The sequence below is a fragment of the Diachasma alloeum genome, unplaced genomic scaffold (genome assembly GCF_001412515.2).
Source record: "Diachasma alloeum isolate Michigan unplaced genomic scaffold, Dall2.0 Dall_scaffold_00401, whole genome shotgun sequence".
NCBI lineage: Eukaryota > Metazoa > Arthropoda > Insecta > Hymenoptera > Braconidae > Diachasma > Diachasma alloeum.
Window position 1 is genome coordinate 467,371 of NW_021680540.1, and position 24,990 is coordinate 492,360.

Sequence of the window (24,990 nt, forward strand, 5' to 3'; positions counted from 1 at the left end):
ATTCTTATGGTTTGATGATCGGACGCTGAGAGGTCCTTTGAGACCCTCCAGTCCCCAATCATGTCTGCCACTCTATCCGTCCCCAGAGTGATATCTATGACCTCCTGTCGTCTTCGATCTATGAAGGTAGGTTCTGACCCCCTATTAAGGATATTTAGACCGGCCCCCATTATGAATTCCTGGAGGCTTTCCCTCCTGCCGTCAATGCCGGTGCTCCCCCATGCTACATGGTGCGAGTTGGCATCACAACCTAGCAGGAGTTCAAGTCCCCTTTCCTTCACATGGTTGCATAGGTCCTTTACTTTTTTCGAAGGAGGTGGTTCAGCCGAGTCATAGGGCATGTAAACTGACCCTACAACCAGGCTCATTTCCTCGCCTTGTCCCAGGCCCAGATCCACTTGTGCCACAGCCAGGTCTCCCTCACTAGCCTGTGAACAGAAGAAAGAGTCTAGTCCTTTAATAACAATGCAAGATCTAATTTTCTCCTGAGTGTTTGCGTGATAGATTCTGCCACAACCACTGAGGCCCTTAATAGCATTGTCCACTATCCATGGTTCCTGGATCATTGCTATGACAGTCTGCATCCCAGCTAACAGCCTGACTAGAGTAGCCGAGGCTGCTTTGCTGTGGTGCAAATTTATCTGTACAATGTGCACCCGGGTTGCAGCCATAATGATGACTACTTTCCTGGTACCTCTATGTACCCTTCTTCTGACTTTCACCACGGTCTTTCGCAAGCAGCTTGACAGTTGCTTTTTGAATCCCGCAGTGCAGTCTGAAGTTGCAGGCTTTCAGAACAGAGAGTTCTCGGTCGTCTATCAGCGCAACGAAGTGGGCACTTTTCGCGTCCCTACTCTCACTGCCCCGAGCGACAACCCACTCTCTGGCCTGCAGTCCTGCATTTTGTTTCTCAAGGAAGCACAGTGCTTCTTGAGCGGTTAGATCTGGGTCTTCCACGTGTAGTACAACCCTGTGCTTCTTGGGAAGCTCCGAGGCTGCGACCACACGTACAGTAAGTCCAGCTATTTTGTTTTCGGGGAAAAGGCTTTTCAGCCAATTTCCCGTTTCCTCATCAGTGCAGCACACCATTGCCACACCTTCTCTTTCCCAGACACCGTTGAAGGTGGGTGCTTTCACCCCGTCAGGTAACGCCAGAATGGCCCTCTTCAGGAGTTTCTTCACCTCCGTTACCTCTTCAGTGCCCAGTTTCTGATCCGGATATGACTCCGGCATAACTGCAAACTTGAATGAGCTCGTAGTGTTCTGAGCATATGTGCCCTGATCCTGCGTTCTCATTCTCTTTTCTTTCGGTCTGACTGAGGGGCTTGGCGTAGTACGCTCCGATGGAAGGCGTTTTATTGCCTTCCTCATAGCCCCTTCCCCCCGCCCCTCATCGACCTTCGCTGCTGCATCCGTCAAGGTTGCAATCGCCCCCGAGGTTTGATGCAGCTTCGCTCTCTTGCGACGTCTTCTCTCGGCTCCACTCAGTCTGACCCGATTCACATCGGTACCAGACTGGTCAGCCTTGTCAGACTTCGTGTGTTCGCCATCGCTGGCCCCACCCGAAGTTGCTTTTTCAATATTAAGATTTTTTAAATTGGTTTCCATTTTAGTCCCACGAGTACCGCGGTTAAGCGTTTTCACCTGGTGCATTGCCGCGATTGCCCAGGGCTTGGCTTGTCTCGGGTGGGTTACACCCAAGACTACTCTCAGAGGTCGCCCAGGTTTCTGAGAGGCATCGTTAGCGACACAGCTCCCCCTGTGCCACGCATTCTTACGCCACTCACACACATGGATTGGGTGGGCTCCTCGTAGCGACCGCGGACAGCGGTAGTCCTTAAGACCTCCAGAGACCGTGACCGAGCCCCCTCACTACAACAAAGTGGGAACCCAGTAGAGGGGGGATAGATAGATAGATAAATGAAAAGTTTATTATTTAGAAATTTAAACAAAAGAATACAAGTGATAGGACAGAATACAAGCAAATGCAGAAAGAGAATAAGTCAATTCAGAGCAATAAGCAAGCGTTATAGCAGTGAGTACAGCACTTTCATTAAGCACACAATGGAGGGTCGAATTAGCAGCCCAGAGGAAGAGTACACCTTCAGTCCGGCGTTTCCTCGTCAATCAGCCCCGTCGCAGTTGGGACTTGAATGAGGCCGGCGACGGCAGCTCTCTGATGGACCTGGGGATCCCATTCCAGATTTCGGAACCAGCAACGGCGAAAGCAGCTCTATAGGTTTCAGTGCGATAATTTGGCACAGCTAGAGCCTGCTGCGCTAACACCTCACGACGTGGCCTGCTGGACGTGTGAAGAGCTCGGCGAGGTACGACGGGACACCAGAGCGCTGAACCTGGTACATTATCGAGGCAATGGCCGCCGTCCTGTACCCCGAGATCGATAGCCAGCCCAGACTCCTCCGAGCCACCGAGATCGGCGCGTCCCGAGGCAACCCAGTCACAAAGCACACTGCCCGATTTATCATACGCTCCAGCTTCAAATCGAGCACAACACCCACACCCTGCAATAGAGCAAGACAGTAGAGGACGTTGGGGAAGATTAACGCATTGAGCAGCAGCTTGCGCAGCGGTATATCAGCATAGCTTCGTAGACTGTAGAGCTGGTAGAAAACAGAATTGATCTTAGAAGCCACGTGCTGGATGTGAGAGCCAAAAGTCAACTTTCTGTCGACCAGGACACCGAGGTTCCTGACACTGCCAACGAACTCAATGGCAGCGCCGTCGCAGCCAAGTGCAGCCAGGGCAGCAACATTAATTGCGTTGACGCTGAATCCGAAGGATGTCAGAATTCAAGCGCTGGATTCCAGAAGCCAATTCTGATGGGTGACACTCCAGGTAGATTTGGAAGTCGTCTGCGTACAGAAGTTGCTGAGCCTCCAGTACCCTACTCCCAATGTCGTTGATGAAGATGGAGAATAGAAGAGGACCAAGAATCGACCCTTGGGGTACTCCAGCATTGGTCAGAAGGAATGATGAGAGCCCGTGCTCGCCCTTGACTCCCTGGGAACGGCCAATGAGGTAGGAGCGGAACCAAACAACAGCATCATCCGAAAGGCCCAGTGCAGCCAGCTTAGCCAGGAGCAGGGGGTGGGAAACTGTGTCAAAGGCCTTAGAGAAGTCAAAGAGTACCAGAATCGTTACTTTCCGGTCATCCACACTCCGCCTGACATCATTGACAAACCGGAACAGGGCCGTCTGCGTGCTATGACCAGATCTGAATCCACACTGACGAGGATCGAGCAGATTGTGCGCAAGCAGATACGCTGACAGCTGTTCGAATGCCAGACGCTCCAGAACTTTGGCAAGGAGGGGAGAAGAGCAATGGACTGATAGTCGGACGGTGACTTTGATTAGAAGATTTAAATCCCCCGCTGAAGAATGAAAAAATATTGAATTTAAATTTATTCAATCGAATATTGTAAAATAAATGATGCTCTCTACTCGCCATGTAATAATTTTTGGATTGAGTGAATTTGAATTTCATGCATAAACTCAAATGATCAACTGAGATCAAGTGTCTGATTTTTTTGAGAATATAATTTGATTCAAGATTCGCTTGTTTTCTTCTTGTTTTTATTATAATTCAATAGCACAGTTGAAAATTTTTTGTGAAACTTCTGATTATTATTGATCATGTCAGTTTCTAACGAAAATGAGTACTTAAAAAGGATATTTAAAAAATGTACATAATATTTAGCCTAAAGTTTAGGTCCAACGCCTAAAATTTAGGGGTCATATTTGCAATAGTTCAGGTAATCATTATTATTTCAGTAACGATTACTACCTTCACTTATTACTACAATGATCCAACAACTAACATTACTCACTGACTTCAATTTAATTAATTGCATTCATTTCATGGCTCAGTTTTGAATTGACAACGTAATCCAGATAAATAACTTATACCTATTTATTCTTCTTGTTATTTCTAAGACAACACAAATAGAATTCATCATTATTTTAGGCATACGGAGGGGAGGTGCCCTCGAATAAAGCCATCGAAGACCACTTCAAAACCAAACAGAAAATCACTTCCGAGGGCCCCAAATCAAGAGTAGACCAATGGTTGTACGCATTTGAACACGTAAGTCTCTGTATATAAGGTGTCCCAAAACTCATTACACATATTGTGAGGGTCGCTCCAGAGAATTATTTGCAAACAAAATTTAATAAAATTTTTGTCTCCAGCGCTTTGTTAAGGAGATGTTTAGCAACAAAGCTCAAATCCACTGCAAATCACCCTCTTTTTGAAAATTCATATCTCTCGTCTCTCTTGGGATGGAGGAACAAAAATGATGAAAAAAAAAATTGTTTTCCTATCACCATGACTGGGTGAGCGAACCCACGATGAATTTCATATGGCGTAAGAACCATTTGATGTGCTGCACGCAATGTGAACCTGAAAATCAAAGTCAACTTAAAAAAATCATGTCTTCACTCTCCTCCTTTAATATTGAGGGATGAAATTGATTGGTATCGATTGAACATTCAATGCTATCAATCCACTTCCTTGAAAGGGAAAGGAGATATGATTTCTCTATTGGGGAAAAGCGTTTGATGGATTGTCCTTTCTTTTACGGATAACTCATAAACAAAGCGTCGGAGGCAAGAACTTTAATTAGGTTTCATCGCTGAATGATCGACCCAAGCTACCCTTACCCTATGTACGATGAGTTTTGAGACATACTGGATGGTTTCAGAAACTGCCAGAAACTTCATTGAGAGTGATAAAGTGGGTTGACTATTCATAAAATCATAGAATGGTGGAATACGTCATTATCTACGCAGTAAGCAATCATGCAAAAAATTTCAGGATTTAATTGTTTACCATTTGACTCACTACATGTATTCCAATCGAGGCTATTGGAGACAAGCGTTATTGGAGATGTGGATACAGACTCCATGCGTTAATAAGCACACACACTGTCTCAGGCCATCTCACTTGTATCCATTGCATAACGGCCGCAAGATATTTCAGTCAGTGCCAAAAAACATAGAAGTATCCACCGCATCACGCACTAGACATTCATTGATCTCGCAAACACCCCGAATACACGGAAAGAAAATTCTAGCAAAAATTAGTGTGCTATTCCACATTTTTACATTAGAGGGAATTTATATAGCGTTCCACATCTTTGTGACGTCATAGGAAATAAGTGGATGGGATTTGGATGAGGTAGCAGGGAAACCGGAATTATTCTCAAAATGAATAACCAGAAAATTGAGCCTGAAAAAAATGGATACTCCAGACCGGGATTTAAAGCCGGGACCTTCCGATTATGCATCGGGTGCTCTCCTCACCGAGCTATCCGACTCCTAGCCATTTCTTCATTTCATATTTCTGCTACATATTGAGCTCCGCCGCCATTTTTTTCTTTTTTTTTACGTATTCTTTAAATGATGGAAAAGGCGTATGCAAAGTTTCAGACTGCTGGGGAGCATGGTTAATTTATTATGAATTTTTGAAAAAGTGGTCATTTAACCCGTGATCTTATGGAAATCACAAAAAAAACTGCAAAACGCAAGGAAAAAATGCAGTCAAAGTCATGAAACTTTGGACACATTTAGAACATGTGATCAATGATTTTTTAAGTGAAAAAGTTTGTCGCCTAGGAGCATTGTTTATTAAGAATAACGAAAAAAGTACTGAAAAATGAAATTTCTGCGCACGCAGCCCAAACGAGCAGCAACGTCCCAAGTATCGATCGGGTGGGGGTAGCGTGGTCAATTTAAACGTCTCTTGAGAGAAAGCGAAGAAACGTTGTGGTTGGAGCTCCCTCGAGCCAGTGGTACCAGCTTCTGGTGAAAAAAAAAAACTACCGATGTTGCCACTTTTTCGCATGGATTAATATTTTTTCATTTATTAAAAAAAAACAATCTGACAACCATTCAATGCGTGAAACAGATACAAATAAATTTGATTAGCTCCAGAAATAATTTTTAACCGGAGATACTCCCTAGTATTGCCTCAATTTTGAATCCGAATGTGAAATTTTTTTTTTCAGCGATTGGTTTTCTACAGGAAAACAATAAAAACTCCTCCGCCTCACCTCCTACATTTCCTCCTCGCCCGATTATCCTTAAACCAATGTTGAATTATTTCTTTGATCTTCTCTACACGGAGAGAATTATTCAATAAAAATTACCAGAAAAAAGACGTAAAAATTACGTTTCGAAACGTAATCTGGGAGCGAAGTAAAATTCAATAAAAAGTGTCAATCGTCACGTAAATTCTACGATCTGTTCCGTAGAAATTGCTCATCCGTCCGACGCGTCCGACGCCTCACGACTAACCATGAGTCACCGTGAGGGGGAGATTTTAACACGTTCCGTAATTTTTCCGGAATTTTTCGTAAAAATTCTTAAACATCCAAGAATTTTCATGTTCTGAGGCATAATAAGTCTTGAAGTTTCTGTTAGATTTTACAACTTCCAGAAAAATTACGTGACTTTTTCGTATTTTTTCCGTGACAGACCCGAAAATTTACTGAACGTTTCAGATTTATTCTCTTATATTCCTATAGAAATTCACTGAAAACGATTCTCGCTTGCGGATTACATGAAATGTTCCGTAATTTTTCTTGAATATTTCTCTCCGTGTAGTGAAGTCCTTTTTTACGCTATATCGAGGTCATTTAAGCGCGGAATGTGTGAAAGGTCATCAGTATTATCGGAGCATACTCCATATCGGCAAAATGGGCCCTTTTCAGGTGAACGTCCACATTTTATGTTACGGGCCCGAGAACCGCAATCTAGCGAATCTAGCCAAGCGAAGCGTCCATCCTCCGGACGGTCGGTTCGAGCACGTGAGCGGAATTTCAGGCGCAGCGCCACTTGAATTTCTACGCGGGCTGGCCCAGTAACATAAAAGAACTTTTGAATAAACTCTAGGGAGGGGGGATGTTTTAAAAAACATCGATTATCAAAAAATCGATGTTTTTAAAAAACATCGATGTTGTGAATCAATTTTTCTGGAAAACACCGATTATTTAAAAAATCGATGCTTTTTGACGACTGAACTTGTTCACTTATCATTTATAATGTGCATGCTGTAGAAAATAATTACTTTTGATGACGGAGAGATTATTAATTTTGTTATTCTCAATCAATCAACATTATTACTCGATAAAAAAATGAAAAATTTTGTTAGCTTGGTCAAAAACATCGATGTTTGGAAAAAAAATCGAAAATTGATTAATCGGCTGATGAAAACATCGAATGAAAAAAATCGATGTTTGGACATGAAAAATGAATGTTTTCGATTAAGGGGGGACTTCGGTGAAATTTGAAAGTCTTCGGTGGATCTAGGAATTTATTGGGCGATTTTAGTTATATGATGGGATATGTTAAAAAGTGGGAAAAATTCCGGACCCAATCGGTTTTGCCCCGTACTTCCACGGAAAACGTCGTTTTTCATGTTTCTACCTTTAAAACGTTCCTCGTTCTCTAATTTTGATCCCATTTTTTTTTTTTTTTTTTGAAAATGTTCGTGAGACTCCCAAGAACAAAGTTAAGCTTCCGTTTTACGATTCATTATATAGATCATGAGAAAAACAAAAAAAAAACGAAAAAACCGAAAAAAAGGGTTTTCCCTTGTGATTGTCTTTGCATTATGCCTGAAAAGTCTTTATGTCGCGCCGTGCAATAAGTCGAGTTTATCGCGCGCTGCGCTTTGCGCAGCCTGCTCAAAACTCGACTTCTGCACGACTTGACATAAAATATTATAGAGCACTCGGTAATAAATTTCGTTTTCAACAAATGTGTGTACAGACCTCGCCTTCGGCTCGGCCTGTAAACTACACATTCGTTGAAAACGAAATTTGTGCCCTTGTACTCTAATGTACTATTATTTTGAATAGTTGACGCTCAGAAGGAAAACCCCCTCTTTCATTTTTTTCGTATTTTTCGGTTTTTTCGATTTTTTCATGATCTATATAATGGATCGTAAAAAAGAAGCTTAATTTTGTCCTTTGGAGTCTCCCGAACATTTTGAAAAAAAAAATCAAATCTGATCAATATTGGGGAACGAGGAACGTTTTAAAGGTAGAAACACGAACAACGACGTTTCCTGTGGAAGTGCTGGGCAAAACCGATTGGTTCCGGGATTTTCCCCACTTTTTAACATATCCCGTCATATTACTAAAGTCGCTCAATAAGTCCCCAGATCCACCGAAGACTTTCAAATTTCACCGGGGTCCCCCTTCAATCGACATACATCGCCAATCCTTAATAAACTCCAATTCAAAAGTCAAATTGATTATCCGCACTGTACCACCAAATGAAGGATTATTTATTCAGCTCTGTACATTTTTCTTGGAGTATTGTTATTTTCGAGATATTTCCAATATTATACGAACAAGCGACTACGAGTTACACTCGTTTAATAAATTCCTCTTCTCTAGAACTCCAGACAGAATCCATTGGCGGAGCCCTTTCCATTCATCATAAATAGCTGCTATTCTACAAAGAGGAATGGGTCCAGCTCGAGAAAGTCCAAATCCAAAAAACAAAAGCGAGACGATTGCGAAAAACACGCACAGGAGGTTTTCTCCAAGAATATCCTAATGAGACATATTCTATTGGAAAAACAATTGGAATCCATGAGCCTGGAATCATCGAGCAGCTCGACATCTGGTAAGGATCATGACTCAGATTGTACGCGAAACAGTTGCGAATTCGTGGAAATGCCAGATGATCCCGATGTTTTACTTCGCCCCGGAATGATGGGTAAAGGTATCCTTGAGGGTAGGCCCATTGATGATGGTTATCGATTTGCTCATCGTGGTGTCAAAGAAACTATAACACCCAGACGGTATTTAATGGACCACGTTGATGATGATGAGTTTATTTTCAAAAAGAAACTGTGAGTTTTCCTCGGTCACGAACGTAGAAAGGTTTCAAATATCCACAATTTCGATAAAATTTATTATAAGGTGGTTGTGGACTGTAACTAATTCAATAGCCCTAAGTAAGAAAATAGTTATCGATCAAATTTCCTAATGCGCTAGATTCTAAAACCCCGTTTTATCACCATTGAAGACTGATTGTAGTGTTTAGTATTCATCTGTTCACGTTCTCATGCATTCATGATTGTTTAGTAACACTGTAATTTTTTTCTTTATTTTACTCGTAGGTGCTTGATTAGCAGCGGACTTTTACATCAATCACACGCATTCATACTTCCAACAATCGATTTATTTTTCCAATAATTCTTTTTATTTTATGCATCAATGAACTACGTGAAATCAGGAATCTTTATTTTTACTTTCAATTGACGAAAATTAGAGAAAAAAGAAACTATATGTGATTGTATGAAGTATTGTACGGATAGACATTGTCGAATAAAGATCATGTAGAAGATGGTTAAACCTGGTCCGTCAATTTCATTCCTTCATTGGTAACTCATTCCGGAAACAAGTGATCTTTGTGGACGATTTCAGGAGACCTACTTTGTAGCTAGGGAGATTCTCATTAATAAATGTCCTTTGACAGGTTATTTTGAAATTTTTCATTGAATGAATGTATTATGATGAGGAAAATTTGTAGGAATGTTTAACGAAGCGAAATCGAATAACACCTCAACCACAAATACCTAATGCTATGCAAATAAAATCTTTCTGTAGGGAAATGGGGATAAATCGTTCAAGTGAACACTCCACAAGCAGCAGGTACAGTTGTCAAGTTAAGGCCCCAAACTGTATATATAGGGGTGTTTTTGCCAATTATTGGTATGATTTTGTACTTTGTTTTCAATTTATTTCAACTTTTATTATGCTCACAACGTTAACTGTTCATTTTTGTGAGTTTTTGACAACATTTTCTGCTTCAGCACAGCGCAATTTTTTTCAGGTTTGCAATAAGTATTTCCAACGGGAATTTTCCGTCCGTTCAATTGAGCATGATGCTAATTAGCGCACATCATCGGAAAGGCTTTAAAATCGCCAAAAAAGTAGAAAATTGTGCGTGGTACTACGTTCCCCTACCTCGATTGGAGATTTCTTAAATTTCTTTACCCAAAGTGACTATTTATATGAAACACATTAAAAAATTAAACTGGGACTCAGATTCGTTCTATCTAAAAAATTTGTTTTTCAAATTCATGTTTTTTCAATTTTTCCCTTTTTTTATTTTTTTTTTCATTTAAAAATTCATTATTTATCGACCATTTGTGAACCATAAATAATGAGCTTTGGAATTAAAAAAAAATTAGAAATTGGAAAAATATTTCTTAAACGAAATTTGAAAAAAAATTATTTTTGGATAGAACGCATTCGAGTCTCAGTCTAATTTTTTAATATGCTTCGTAAAAATAGGTTTAAAAAGTCCGATTAAAAAAATTGACCTCTGTTGAGACACATTTTGTCAAAAACTCACAAAATTAAAAAATTAACGTTGTGGGCGTGATAAAATTTGAAAAAAATTGGAAATTTTTTTTGAGGTCTTTTGAATGATAAGAAAGCTATACAGGGTGTCCCATTTGGAAAAATGCGGCCAAATATCTCCTAAGGCGGGCAAGTAACAACAAAATGTTGAATACAAAAATTGTAGGGTTTCGAGGGGGTCATTCGATGCATTTATTATTTTGAGCTTTCCAGCTCATGCTTGCAAGCTGCAAGCACAAAGTGCTTTTTTTCATGGGAACCGCATTTTTTACCCCAATAAAACTTGTTCATCTTGATGGGTTGTTTTCAGATACCTCGTCATTCATGTAATTTCCTCTAATTTTACTCGAAAAATGCCACAAAAACGAGTTCTGTGGTCAAATTGAAGATTCAGACTTTTTTAGTGTGACCCAGGCTACTCTTGCGCTAAAAAAATTGCGCCCCCTCCCTCTTCTACAACTCCTTTCAATCTTCCGAATAACTGAATCTGCAGGATAATGTAGGCGATTGCGGTACCACTCTCGATATGTTCAAGCAACGGCTCGATACACTCCTCTACACATCCCCAAATGAGTAAAATATTGACAATTTCATTGACTGCATACATCGTGATGTGTTTAATGAAATGACTAATGATACTAACTCGATTCTGGTTGAATTGGCACTGATTAGAATAAAAGAATGCTCGAAGTAGTAGGAAAATTTTTTGTTGATTGTTTATATTTGATGGCTCCTGTTGGTAAACAGATCAACGGAATAATTACACCAAAGTGCACCAAGAATGTTTGAATCTTCAAATTTAACCACAAAACTCGTTTTTGTGGCATTTTTCGAGTAAAATTGGAGGAAATTACACGAATGACGAGGTATCTGAAAAAAAATCATCAAGATGAACAAGTTTCATTGGGGTGAAAAATGCGATTGCTATTTTTAAAAAAGCGCTTTGTGCTTGCAGCTGGCAAGCATGAGCTTGAAAGCTCAAAATAATGAATGCATTAAATGTCCCCCTCGAAACCCTACAATTTTTGTATCAAACATTTTTTTGTTACTTGCCCGCCTTAGGACATATTTGGCCGCATTTTTTTCAAATGGGACACCCTGTATAAGAAGCCTCAACAAAATTAAATTTTTGAAAGTACAAAACCATACCAATAGTTAGTGAAAACCCCCAGGGATATAAAAAAGCAGTGAAATTTTACACCATTTCCACGGACTAATAAATGGAAAAAGAAAATAAAACTTTCATAAAAAAATTAGTTGTCCTTCGAGGCTGCGTCTGAAATCGTCTCGGGTGCTCTCAGATATACCGAAACTTGTTGTCAGAATGAACTTTTTTTTGGAATTTGACAGCGGGCAACAGAAATGTTTCCCACATTATTCACACAAAATGGTTTCCGCCAGCTATCAGATCGCAAGAAAAAAGCAACTCTTCTACGCCATTATTTTCGGCACTTTAGATGAAAAACCACCTATCAGACGTCAGTTTTATCTCCTTTATCCCATTTATTGGCCCGTCGGATGGCGCAAAATTATACCGCTGAATTGGATTAGCATATTTTCGTACGCGGCCATAGGAACTCATGCGAATGTGAAGGTTTGTTTTCAAAATTAATTATTCTCAAATCTATGAAGAATAGCTTGATCTGGCAAACAAAATTGAAAACCATAATACTGTAGCTTCAATTTGATACCGGTTTCGTAATTTTCCATTTATTAGAAATAATCGAATTCGAGTCGTATTGAGCACACACTACGATTGGTAACAGAAGGGCTTCGGACGTGAGGACTTAGGGTGACTTTCCGTAAAACAAAATCCACACGGAAAAACATCCGTACAACCAATTAGATCGCAAGATTTTCTCGCCAAGTTTATTTGTTCGACTCTGATTGGTGTAAAATAATAACCTTAACTCGTAAACACTCGCGCCGTTGCACCGAGACCTTTAGTCGCACCGTGGGAGAATCTCTAAGGCCATGTGCACCCACTAGTTAGACAGAGGTCCGACCTATCCATGAGACTCATTTAGTTGCCGAGTATTACCGAACACATCACGGAATCGCTCAATGCAAGCGAGCTTCCCGATCGACTTTATTCACGCCGTGAGAGAATCTCACGCTCCTCGTTCGAGTTCGATAAAATATGTTTTTTTATAATTCATTGAAACATGCTAGACGGTTTTTATTGACCCCAGAGGAAAGAGGAATAGTTGCTTGAGGCAATCAAAAAGTTTTAGTCCATAATCTCAATAGACCTTTTCATTCTGGAAATCTAGGGGAAATATTTATTTCGTTCATTCAACGAAAAAATCTCAGAAAAAACCATGGAAAATTCTGATAAATATTGAACTTTACAATGATATACATTTGAGTGTTCAAAAACCATGATTTATATGTAAATTCGATAAAGTGTCCGCGAATCCTAGGGGAATTAACATGGAAAAAAAGTTCCGCAAATCTAGTGACTCAGAATGAAAAGGTGTATTTTTTGACGATAATACTGACGGATTAAGGATATCCAAGTACTTCGGGCAATTTTTCCGGGGGAAATCCTTTTCAGAATTTATAAGAACCGATCAAGATTTTTTTTTGCAATATCAACCTTAGTTTCCGACAATTTTTCCAATGCTACGATTTTTGAAAAATTAAATTTAACACATTGGGCCCATAAAAGCTGTATACTTCCACTTTCAATCGAATAATTCATAGTCCTAACCCTCGATCACTCGCTCAATGAGCGCAGCGCCGCCCGTTTTCGTTTTTTTATATTTTAGTATGTTTCTTGACGCTCAAATTTTCTGACAAAATTAGAGTTCCTAAAGAACTCTAATTAAAATTAAAGTTCAATTCTTTTATTAAGCGTTGGCGTTGTCCGTTTTTTTCTCGGAAAATTTGTTTAGTTAAAAACAGATAAGAAACGTCGAACGGGCAGAAAAGCGGTGCCGCGCCACCGCCGAAGGGGGGGGGGGTCCCGGTCGATCCCTCGAGCAACAGTGTTGCTACACTGAGAAAAAAAATTATTTTTGCCAACTATTCATTTACTTGAGAGAAGTATTTCTTTTTTCAAAATCGTATTTCTCCAATCGAGTCATTCCCAGGCGAGCCTGATTAGGTTTCAATTATAACAGTCATGGTACTTTAAAGGATGATTATGTTCCACATGACCTTGGAGGGACTCCCCTAATGATTATTCATGATTAATGAATATCCTAATGATTATTCCCCAATGATCATTCAGAAAATTTCGAACAATTTTTTAATGTTGATAATTATTGAAGGAGTTCACTCAAGGTCATAACCAACAGGTTCATCTTCTAGAGCAATATAATTGACATTGAAACCTAATGAGAATTGCTTGAGAATGGCTCGTATGGAGAAATACAATATTGAGAAAATAAATTCTTCTCTCAAGTAAATAGATATTTGGCAAAAATATTTTTTTTTCTCAGTGTATATTCACTACCACAATCGAAGTGCGCGCATAATAGCGGTAAGCGCCAATGTGGCAACAGCAAGCTCGGTTTAAGGGTGCCAAGTGAATTTGGCGATGACCTTGAAAATTGACATTCACCAACAAAGTTATAATTTTTTAAATTAATAGTATTAGACAGATGGTGAACATCGGTGATAATTTGAAAATTTTAGAACTTATGGATATCGAAAAATTAAATAAACAAAATCGGTCTTATACACGCCCTCTTATGGAGTTTTGATTAAATTGAACGTTTCAACCCCCTAGGAATTCAAGAAAAATTTGAAAAAATTTGAAGATATAGGGAATGATGTGTTCAATGTGATGGCGACAAGAAACAATGGGGTATCGGGGTGAATAAGAGAGATATTTCAACTCGCCGTACCCATTTGATCCCATGCTTTCTCGAGGTTCGTCACGCGAAATACAGGATTTTCCGCATTTATTTTCTCGATGTCTAGTTCCGGTTGCGGGTTTGAAATTTCGTCGGATGGATGAATACATATTTCTCCAATGATGGAAGGAAAGAAAAAAAATTTTTTGAATCTTTTTTCAAATTCACTTGGCACCCTTAACCCAACAACATTGCACTAACCGTGCGACGGATGAGAGCTGGCGGCCGAGCGCGAGTGACCGAGGGTTAAAGCGTTTTCTCGTATACATAACGGCATATAATTTTCTTCGTTATATTTTCTAGTTTTTTGCGACATTGAAAAACAAGTTTCCGAAGAAATAATTGCAAACGATCGAATTGAAAGCCTCTTGATTGGTACGGCGACCATATCGGATGGTTTGAAATCGTGCCTTCTTTGGATCTGCACTGATACAACGGATTAGTTATTATTAACGAATGGATTTTGGTGGGAGGTTAGGGTCTATTCGGTCTCACCAAATGTTCATTCGTTAATAGTTAACGAATGTATATTTGAGGAGCCTTGTTTGACTTGATTTTCGCCATTCAAGTGAACCATTCGTTAACTATTAACGAATATTCATTTGGTCATATTCAACTCTGCCATTCGTTAATAGTTAACGAATCTCGTTTGGAATAAATGAATCATTCTATCAGTGTAGTAGCAGTAGCAGTACTGCAACCCTATCTAATTTTGCTTTACTGCAGCTACGGTAGTTGATTCCGAAACGCACCCATAATATATAAAGTCGTACTGGAGAGATTGTACCCTTCGGTTCCTATTCCCCCCACCATTATGTTATATGCAACTCAAAGACTAAAATCTCGCCAGTACGCCTGTAGGTTATCTTCGAGAAGAATATCCGTGGATTGTTGAAGTGGGGTCCAAGCATGTGAGTGGGAATTATGTAGAGTGGGGGTACGCTCGGAAGGATAAATTTCTACTAGATAACCCCAGTCGGAATCGTACTCAGAACCTTTTCCATACTGCACTTGCGTTGAGTGCAGCGATGTCGGTCAGAATTCAGTTTATGAATATTTTCGATTTATCAAAGACAACTTCATTCTGCATCAACTTTTGGAAGCATATTGGGAATTACTACAGAACTAATTAAAATGTATTATGAGTAGAAAATTCTCTTAGTTTCAGAAAACTTTACTCATATTTCCACCAAAAATCACTCGTTTTTGGGATGAGTGTATAGTAATTAAATTTTCGGTCTTAGATGAACTATTTTGCTTTCTTTGTTATTGATTCTTAGCGAACTATATTTCTGGATTCGTAATTTTAGCCAGATGATAATGGTGATAAATCATAAAACTGATATCGCTGCAACTCTGAACACAATCTGAAATTTCATGACTTTGTGCATTAACTATCCAACGATTCCTCTTATCCTCAACCGATCTTTGTTTTGGAAGTAGATTCTCTTAGCAATATTTCGAGACTGCAACGAAAACGGTGATTACAGTCCAGATTCGCATGGATTCTATAGATTTCACTCAAAAAAATATTCAGTAATGGCTTCACATTCTCCAGGTTGCTTATCTACGAGAAAATAGACAATTAAATTACATGGTTTCTATGCATATGTAGAGAGAATAATTACATCAGTACGAAGAATGGTGATAAAAATCTGAAACTTTGCTGTTAGAACAGGGGAAAATATATAATTCCTTTAGAATAATTCTCGCAAGTATTACGGATTTGCATTGGAACAAAACTTCAACTAATACTCATGCCTCAACAATTTTACGATAGGCAATACCTAAAATGTAGGATTTTATACTGAGCCCGAACCACTCCATTGAGGGACCGGCAGGTTCCATTTCAACGCGATTGACATGTGACCTGTCTTAGCTAAATAGTCTCACGGTGTAACATAAGTCTAGTTACGTAAGAGTCGATTAGTGTTTTTGAACTAGCAACAACTTGCAAGTCGTTGCTGGTTCCAAAATAAGAGCCCCAAAATAAGAGGTAAAAGGGGACACTTGGTCCGACATCTTAGAAAATAACGTAGCACTTTTTAAATTATGCATCACACTTGACCCGGCTTGAAAATTGTCTTTGTAAAACATTCAAAGGTTTTAGTTATTCAATCAACTCTGACTGGAACGTTTAACCTATTGAACGATGAACATCTACAATCGCCTACGTGTGAGAAAAATGAGCGATCCGTCAGTGCCTTAGTGCGCCATAAGAGAACCACAGTGGTTGCACGCACACTACTACAAAATGGCCTTGAATGCGTTGAGAGCATTTCCATGATATCCCACTCACCATCCCAAAGTGCGGTCAGTCCGCAGAAGGTCATCGAAGCGGGGAGTCGATTTAGCGATCTAAGGACTCAGCGGTTCGTGCAATAATGATTAACCCTCGAACACTCGCTCAGTAAGCGACCTACCTACCTCCTAATTCCTGAAATGTCCCATAAAGGGATAACGGCCGATAAGCCACTGCAGCCATAAAAAAAGAAGAAGCTCAGTGAGCGCGGTGCCGCCCGTTTTCGGTTTTTTATATTTTAGCGTGTTTCACGGCACTTAAAAATTCTCAAAAAATTAGAGTTCCTAGTTCAATCCTTTTATTAAGCGTTGGCATTGTCCGTTTTTTGTTTAGCTAAAAAAGAAAAGAAACGTCAAACGGACAGAAAAGCGGCTCCGCTCGGTTCGAGTGAGTTCCTGTCGACCGCTCGAGCGGCAGTGTTGTTACATTCACTACTACCCCTGAAAAGTGCACGTAGCGGTAAGCGCCAAAGTGGCAACAATGCGCTCGGTTTATCCCAGCGGCACTGCGCTAACCGTGCAACGGATGAAAGCTGGCGGCGGAGCGCGAGTGTGCGAGGGTTAAAACTAAGAAATGTCTGAAACGTCCCAAAAAAAAAATAGATTTCTGCCATCACAAATAGACACAATTGCAAATGTCCTAATTGAATACATTAAAATATACCTGGGGCACTAACTACTTTATGGGACTATTTACTGCAGGACTTGAAGTCACATCAAGTACAGCTAAGTTTATCTCTACCCCTACATAAGTTTCAGTGGAAACGCAGTTGATCTGAACTCCATGTTTTCACCGAGAGTTAGGCAGGAGTCGACATAAACAGCCTTATTATTACCGCCATCTCCTCTCTTCATCAAATTTAAGGACCCCAACACGGCCGGTAGCTGACGCATGAGTATTATAAACTAGCCAAATATTGAAAAAGGAAACGTTGGTGATACCGCAAAAATTGAATCGTCTTGAATATATCTGGAAAGTCATTAATGGAGTTTTTATGAAACGAAATGCCACAGAGTCAAACAAAAAAGGCGAATGATGTAATCACAAGGGTCAAGCGGGGATGACGACTGGAGTGAGCAAAAGGGTCGAATAAAGGTGAAGAATAGAATAATCACAAAAGTCAAGCAGGAGACATAGACGGAGTGCTCAAACGGGGAAAATGGCTGGAAGTATCGAAAGAGAATTTTTACTACTATGATGACACACTTTCGTGTTACTAGTTCGACGATTGTAATTCACTCGCATCCCCTGTTTGATTCTTGTGATTACTTCTCATTTATCCAATTTATTTGACCCTTATAGTCACTCCAATCATCTCCACTTAATCATCGTGAGTACTCCACTCGCCAGTTAACTTCACCATCCTGATTCCGATAGTTCTAAACGTTTCGGGATTGTTTCACAAAAAAAATCAATATTCCGTAGAAGGGATTGCATTTTTTTCAATTCAGAAATACATGTACATACTTTTCGCTAAAGCTATATCTACACCTATGTCCACGTCTAGTTGTACCAATAGAATAAAGAAAAAAAAAGTTGTACCAATAGCTACAAATATTGTTTGTAGCTATGTTGTACTTATGGCTCCAAGTCCATGCACATGTACTCCATATAGCATAATAATCTATAAAGTCCGATGGTCACCCATGCTTATAGTGCACAGAGCGTATCCAATATTTTAGTAGTAATAACAAATAAGCATAAAATAGGTAGATAAACATTTTTCAGTTGCAACATGAAGGTATTAGTAAAAAGTAAAAGGGACTAGTATGCTACTGAATATTTAATACAATGTACATTTATATTTCTGTGTTAATGAAACCATCAATACATTCAACTAAAGAAAAGCCATCTGATTTTTCGCGTTTACATTTTTCAATATCTCAAGTGTATTTTATGTTTTGCGCCGCAAAATATTGTTTGTATCACTCATATCACTCATAACAGGCTTCATCACCTTTGTAAAAGTATGAGGGCTTGTTGAAAGGCCACAAGGCAGGTAAATTGGAACAAATTACCACTTACGGAAAAACGAAGAAATTTTCTACATTTTGTGTGAACCGGAACAAGAAAATATGCGTCTTTCAAGTCAATTTCGTACATGAAGGTATCACGAGAGATGAGTTTCAGAACTGTTTTCATGTCCTCCAACTTCCAATGAGGAGATTTAATAAACTTATTCAACCTTTTTCGATTAAAAATAAATCGTTTTTTACCATTTGTTTTATCGATTAGAAAGTACGATGAGACAAATTGATCCTGGCAGGGGACACATGTCAATTCAATTTCCCCAATGGCCACCAACCTGTCTATCTTAGCTCTCCGGACAGCCCCCTCTAGTTCGGAGAGTATAAGTTCTGGAGGAATGGATGATTGATAAGGAATAAACGTAAAGGGAATTCTGTAACCCTTCACACACTTCAAGACAAAGGTATCGGAGGAGATTGTCTCCCACTTGAAAAGAAAATACCTATGAATACCTGCAGAAGTTCTTACCATTCCTTCTTGTTCTCCTGAGTGCTGGACGACTTTGATGACGCGGGTCACACGTCAGGAGGTTCATACGTCTCTTGGGCCACACGTCGTGATGTGTCATACTTCGTTATTTATTGATCTCTATTGAATTTCTAACTTCATCATCGCTTGTCTTAATATTAACTTGTTTTTCTGCAGATTAAGTTAAGGTTTCTTTTAAGATTCAGTGGAATACTGTTCAATCACAGAGCTAATTCAATTGTCCTTGCTAGCTTTTTTAAGCTCTTCAGAACAAAATGGTTCTTCGCCAATGGTCCCACTGGGATCAACCAAGCCTGCAAATAATAAAATGGAGAATTCAATAAGAGGTTGCAATGGCTTAAATTCATTTTCAGCCACTTAGGTCGCTTTGACCATTTCTAGTCATAGGAATCCAGTTTTAACGAAAATTCAACGTGATAGTTTGAGTGAATAAAGATCCAATGGGAATCTGTGGAGAAGCCATTGATTTTTTTCTCAGAGAAAAAGTGTCTTTAGTGAATTAATTCGTAAATTGAGGGAAATAAGTGCAGACCATCAGGGCAGGGATCGTCATATTTACAAATTTTGATTACCATTAAATTTAGATATTCTAAATTAGAGTCCATATTTGTAAATTATTATACTACTTTTAAAATCAATAATCACGTAAACAAATTCTCAAATATTTCATAAGTCAGTAATCATACTTCACCAATTTCCAATTATTCCAATAGTTGCTAATCACAACCAGTAAATTTTCCATTATTTGGTCAGTTGCCAATTCGAGAATTGGTTTACTGATTACCAATTCAGTTTTCAACCTGATAATTTGAAATACTGAATACATAGTCAATTATATAATTTATTTACCAACAAACCAACAATAGTCTAATATTGGTAATCATAGTCGTAATATTAGGAAAAATAATGATTACTGCCGATCCCTGCATCAGGGTTTCATTTTTTTGTTGTTCATCCCTCACTTACTTGGTATGAACGCTACATTTTTTTAATAACCGTTAACAGTTCCTTATTATTTTATTTTCAAAGAAGGTTACTGCAAATTCATGAAAAGACTTCTATCTACGACTAATGATTGGAATAATTCCAACTGTGATTTTTTAGTATAGTTTTTTATTTTGATTCAATATCATTTACAACCCTCATTGAACATTCACGCACGAAAAAATTTAATAGAAAAACCTAGCGAATTCATCAGAAAATTCTATTGAATTTCTATTGAACTTTCTGTTTGTTTTTAGCCGATTCTATTGAAGTGTTCAATAGAAAATATTCAAATAAAGAAGTCAATAGAATTCGATTTTTCTATATAACTTATTCTCTTCAGATATTTGCTATAGAATTTCCTCGGCTCAAATTTTCCAAGTTTTTTTCATTCCATTTTTCTTTTCTTCTCATCAAGAAAATCAAACAAAAAACCTTGGAAAATTTGAGCCGAAGAAATTCTTTAGAAAATATCTCGATAGAATAAGTTGTATAGAAAAATCGAATTCTTTTGACTTTTTCTATAGAATATTTTCTATTGAACATTTTAATAGAATCAGCCAAAAACTAATAGAAAGTTCAATAGAAATCCAATAGGATTGTCTAGCGAATTCGCTAAGTTTTTCTACTAAAGTTCTTCATCAGCGTTGGCATTGATTATTGAATGCATATAATCTCAATTCATTATTAGAGTGGGAGTACTAATTGACCGGTGAGTATCGTTTGACCACCGCTCGTCTCATTAAGGAAAATCTTGTGTTTGTAATTGAAATGTGGCCTTTCCCAGAATGATAAGTTTCTGCAGAACGAGTCATCAAGAAGATCTGGCTTGAGCATTTTCGTTCCCTTTAAAGGAAATAGATGGGGATGATCATTAGTAAGTTTTTCCCAAGAGGAAATTGCTGAATCGTTCATATATCAATAAACGTTCTTCCAAATTAATAAATATTAGGTGTGTGAATATGACTCCGCCCTTTCCCAACAGATGTCGTTTTTATTATTGCTTACGTGCACTAATAAATGGCAACACTTGTATTCGATAGTACTTTATGTCAGCTGTCAAACGCACTACGTGACATTTGGTTGAAATGTAAGCAACAAGTGTTTTTACCTCCGTGACAATGTCGGTTTTCGTTCCAAGTAAACATCATTTGCGGGAAGTGTTATTATACTATTATATTGCAAAGAAAAGTGTAGCGGAAACTCATCGTTTGCTTGTGGAGATTTACGGTGAGCATGCTCCATCTAATACAACTTGCAAGGAATGGTTTCGACGATTTTAAAATAATGATTTTGACACTGAGGACAGAGAACATGGAAAACCACCAAAAAAATTTGAAGATACTGAATTCGAGGCATTATTGGCAGAGGATTCTTGCCAAACTCAATCAGCATTGGCTGCAGCATTAAATGTTGAACGATCAACTGTTGCAAATCGTTTAAAAGCAATGGGAATGGCTCAAAAAGTTGGTAACTGGGTTCCATATGAATTGAAAGAAAGAGACATGGAACGTCGAAAAAGAATTTGTGAAATGCTACTTCAAAGACAGCAAAGAAAAGGATTTTTGCATCGAATAGTCACAGGAGATGAAAAATGGATATATTATGAGAATCCTAAACGCCAAAAAGCTTATGTGAAGCCAGGTGAACCCGGCCCATCCCAGCCAAAAAGAAATATTCACAGTGCCAAGGTTATGCTCTGCATTTGGCGGGATCAGAGAGGTGTTGTATATTATGAGTTGCTCGAACCCTCTCAAACTATTAATGGAGAAGTTTACCGACGACAACTAATGCGTTTGAAGCGAATAGGCACAGTAAATCAATTCTTCAACATGACAATGCCAAACCGCATACCGCCCAAGTTGTCAAAAGATATTTAGATGGACAGGACTGGGAAGTGCTCTTCCACCCGCGATATTCGCCAGACATAGCTCCTTCGGATTGCCACTTATTCCGAACACTGCAGTCAGATCTTACCGAAGAACGGTTCACTCCATACGAAAGTATCAAAATTTGGCTTGATAATTGGATCAGCTCAAAAGACCAGGATTTCTTCAGGCAAGGAATACGTAAATTACCTGAAAGATGGGCGAAGGTTGTAGCTGCAAATGGAGCATACTTTCAATAAACTTTTCATTAATGTTCTAAACAAGCAAATGTGTTTTATTTGAACAAAAAAGAGTGGAGTCATATTCACACACCCAATAGAATAAGATTGTTCACCGCTTTTATGGGAATGTCTCGATTCTCAAAAGTTCTCGTACCAATGGAGACCACAATTGATTCGGATGTATCTCCATACGATTACCAAGTTGATCCTTATCCTTAATTACAACATCTCACCGGGCGCGTCCTAATAAGTCCGAATCATATCGTTAGATTGTGTACTCCAACTATTGTGCAAAACACGAATAAAAGAAGTAAAATTAATTGAATGTCGTTGAATTGAAAAAAGTATTGATCCAGCGACATGGAGGCAAGTATATGAACCAGAAAAATTCTATGAGACAAATGTTACCAACCTGTAGAGGCTCGTTTATATGATCTTTCCATTCGATATCTTCGTACCATTTGGTTCGGTTGGTACCTGCTACCACAGAGGATTTTTTGGAATCTCGAGGGAGTCATTTAATTCCGTCTGCGTGATTTTTACACAGTGGACTGGGTAAAATTGCTGGGACAGAATCAATTATATTTATTCCTTTGCTCACATAGGACTAGCAGTCCTATGTCCTATTTTTATTTGCTCACATAGGACTGCTAGTCCTATGTAAGCAAATAAAAATAGCTTTTGTACACCGTCTCATGAGAGTTAGTTTTCGCATTGATCTTCATCATCGCCTCCTGGAGATCAATGTGCTTCATTTTTTAAAAATATCGATAACTTTCGGCAGGCAATTTCTTCAAAAATTTGAAAAATTAACTGCATTTTGTTACCCCTTAATGAAAGTACTGAAAAAATATTGTCATTATACCTATCGAAGATACATCTAGGGTCTCACCTAATGAGCGTCTATCCAGAGACAGCAGCTGAGCAGAACCAGAAGAACAGCGAACTTCATATTTCAGTAAAGCTATCGGAATTGTCAGTTCTTGATAAGTTTATTTCATAATTCATAATATATACCGTAAGAAAGCTATTAACATTTTTCAATCACACCATGAATATATCTTATAAATGATTCATCCTCTAAATGACTTTGACAATTGAATGGATTTTTCAGTTTTTAGCCTCAGATCTTGAAATTTACGTCCACAATCTCTAAGGTTCAATAACCTGGACGGTTCGGTTTCGATATAGAATAGACAATCCGGAAATTACTTTTGTCTTCCAATATATTATCTAAACAACTCTGATGCCCTTACATTAATTTTGAGTATTCTCTCCTCATTCATAATTTATCCACAATTCCATTCGACGATTCCATAAACTTGAATTTTTTCTAAAACTTGAAAAAGTTCCTTGACTTTTCCATAATGTCTGGAAACTTTCTCTAGTCCTTTGGTTCGAGAACTTGAGAGTTCTGTGATATTCGCATGAAAACTCGCGAAATTTCTCGAATTGTTAACATTGATTAAGCCGTTTTGATTTCAATGAATCAGAATATAATGTTAAGGTCACATGACACTTCCACATCATTTTTATTTTGCAACCCTTTTTTGTCTTATTTGTCTTAGTTTTATCTGTGAATTTACATGGAGTTCACAATATTTTTGTTCGTAATAACCAAATTAGTGTGTACATAATGGGGAGTATCAATTGATTGATATTATTGCGGATTATTTTCTTATTTCTGATTTCAGGCTAGAAATACGCTTCAAAACTCGTGCTGATTTTCGCAAAAATCGCATACGAAATAGCTACTTTCATTACAAGACCGAAAAAAACTTTTTGTCATGCCGGCCGTAAGGCAGCGAATCTCTGCCTACGGCCGTCATGACAAAAAATATTGTTCGTAATACGGCCAAAAAAAACTTTTCTGACGAATATGATTGCAGCCCTCACCTTCGGCTCGTGCTGCAAACCTCATATTCACCAGAAAAGTTTTTTTCGGCCTAATGACGAAATAGTATATTTCGAATGACAAGTAGTATAAATAGTATATTTCGGAATGACAAAATATACTATTTCTGACGAGTGTGAAGGTTGCAGACCAAGGCGAAGCCGAGGAATGCAATCACACGAGTCTGAAAAGTTTTTGTCGGCCGAGAGACGAACCAAATTTTTCTTCACAATGTCCGTAAACGGACAATGTGATAAAAAAACCCATTTTCTTATTCAAATCACATAAACAATGTGCTGTAACTCAACAACGAATTATGCGACCCCCATCATATTCTGATAGAATCAAGAGGGTATTGTTACCAATTTTTTGAGTCATGATTAATTCCATTTTAACAATTTTTTGAGTGATCGTTCAAAAATCAATTTTTGGAAAAATATGAATTTTTTCGAATCTGTATGAAAAAATAAATTTTAATTGGTCAATTAAAGAAAAAGAATAGAGCTTATCAAAGTCTAAAATTCGATTGATCCCTGGTAAGACAATTTTGAGAAAAAAATGAGGAAAAAAGACCACATACATACATACAAACACCATCTAAAAATCGCATATTCGGGCTTTTTTGACCATATTTAGTTACCCTAACACAAAAAATTGGAAATTTAAATTTAAGCGATTACAAAGCTTCCATTCGGAAGCAAAAAACCTAGACGCATGGTAAAAAACATAGAAGTATGGTGAAACTTTCCGTCTATGGTACTTTCCATAGATCCACCGATAAAAAACACTACACGGGGAGAAATGTTCAGTAAAAATTACGGAACTTACAATTCACTCACTGATTACGGAATCGATTCAGAAAATTTAAGTGACGGTATCGTAATTTTTCACAGGAGATTCAGATAAAAATTACGGAA

The 24,990-nt window shown here is 38.5% G+C and overlaps 1 protein-coding gene across 5 annotated transcripts in view; it reads left to right on the plus strand.

Annotated features, from left to right (window-relative positions):
- The window catches only part of LOC107042010, a 43,726-nt gene extending 25,000 nt beyond the window's left edge, over window positions 1–18,726 (plus strand). For 3 of the 5 annotated variants that reach the window (XM_015262863.1, XM_015262864.1, XM_015262861.1), the window contains 3 exons: window positions 3,986–4,105; window positions 8,424–8,884; window positions 9,155–9,389. In XM_015262863.1, coding sequence (XP_015118349.1) covers window positions 3,986–4,105; window positions 8,424–8,884; window positions 9,155–9,230 — 657 coding nt within the window. In that variant the 3' untranslated portion in view covers window positions 9,231–9,389. Of the gene's footprint in view, window positions 1–3,985; window positions 4,106–8,423; window positions 8,885–9,154; window positions 9,390–16,901 lie in introns of those variants that run through there. The other 2 variants (XM_015262862.1, XM_015262865.1) reach the window with 2 other exon arrangements.
- Window positions 18,727–24,990: the final 6,264 nt, after the last annotated feature.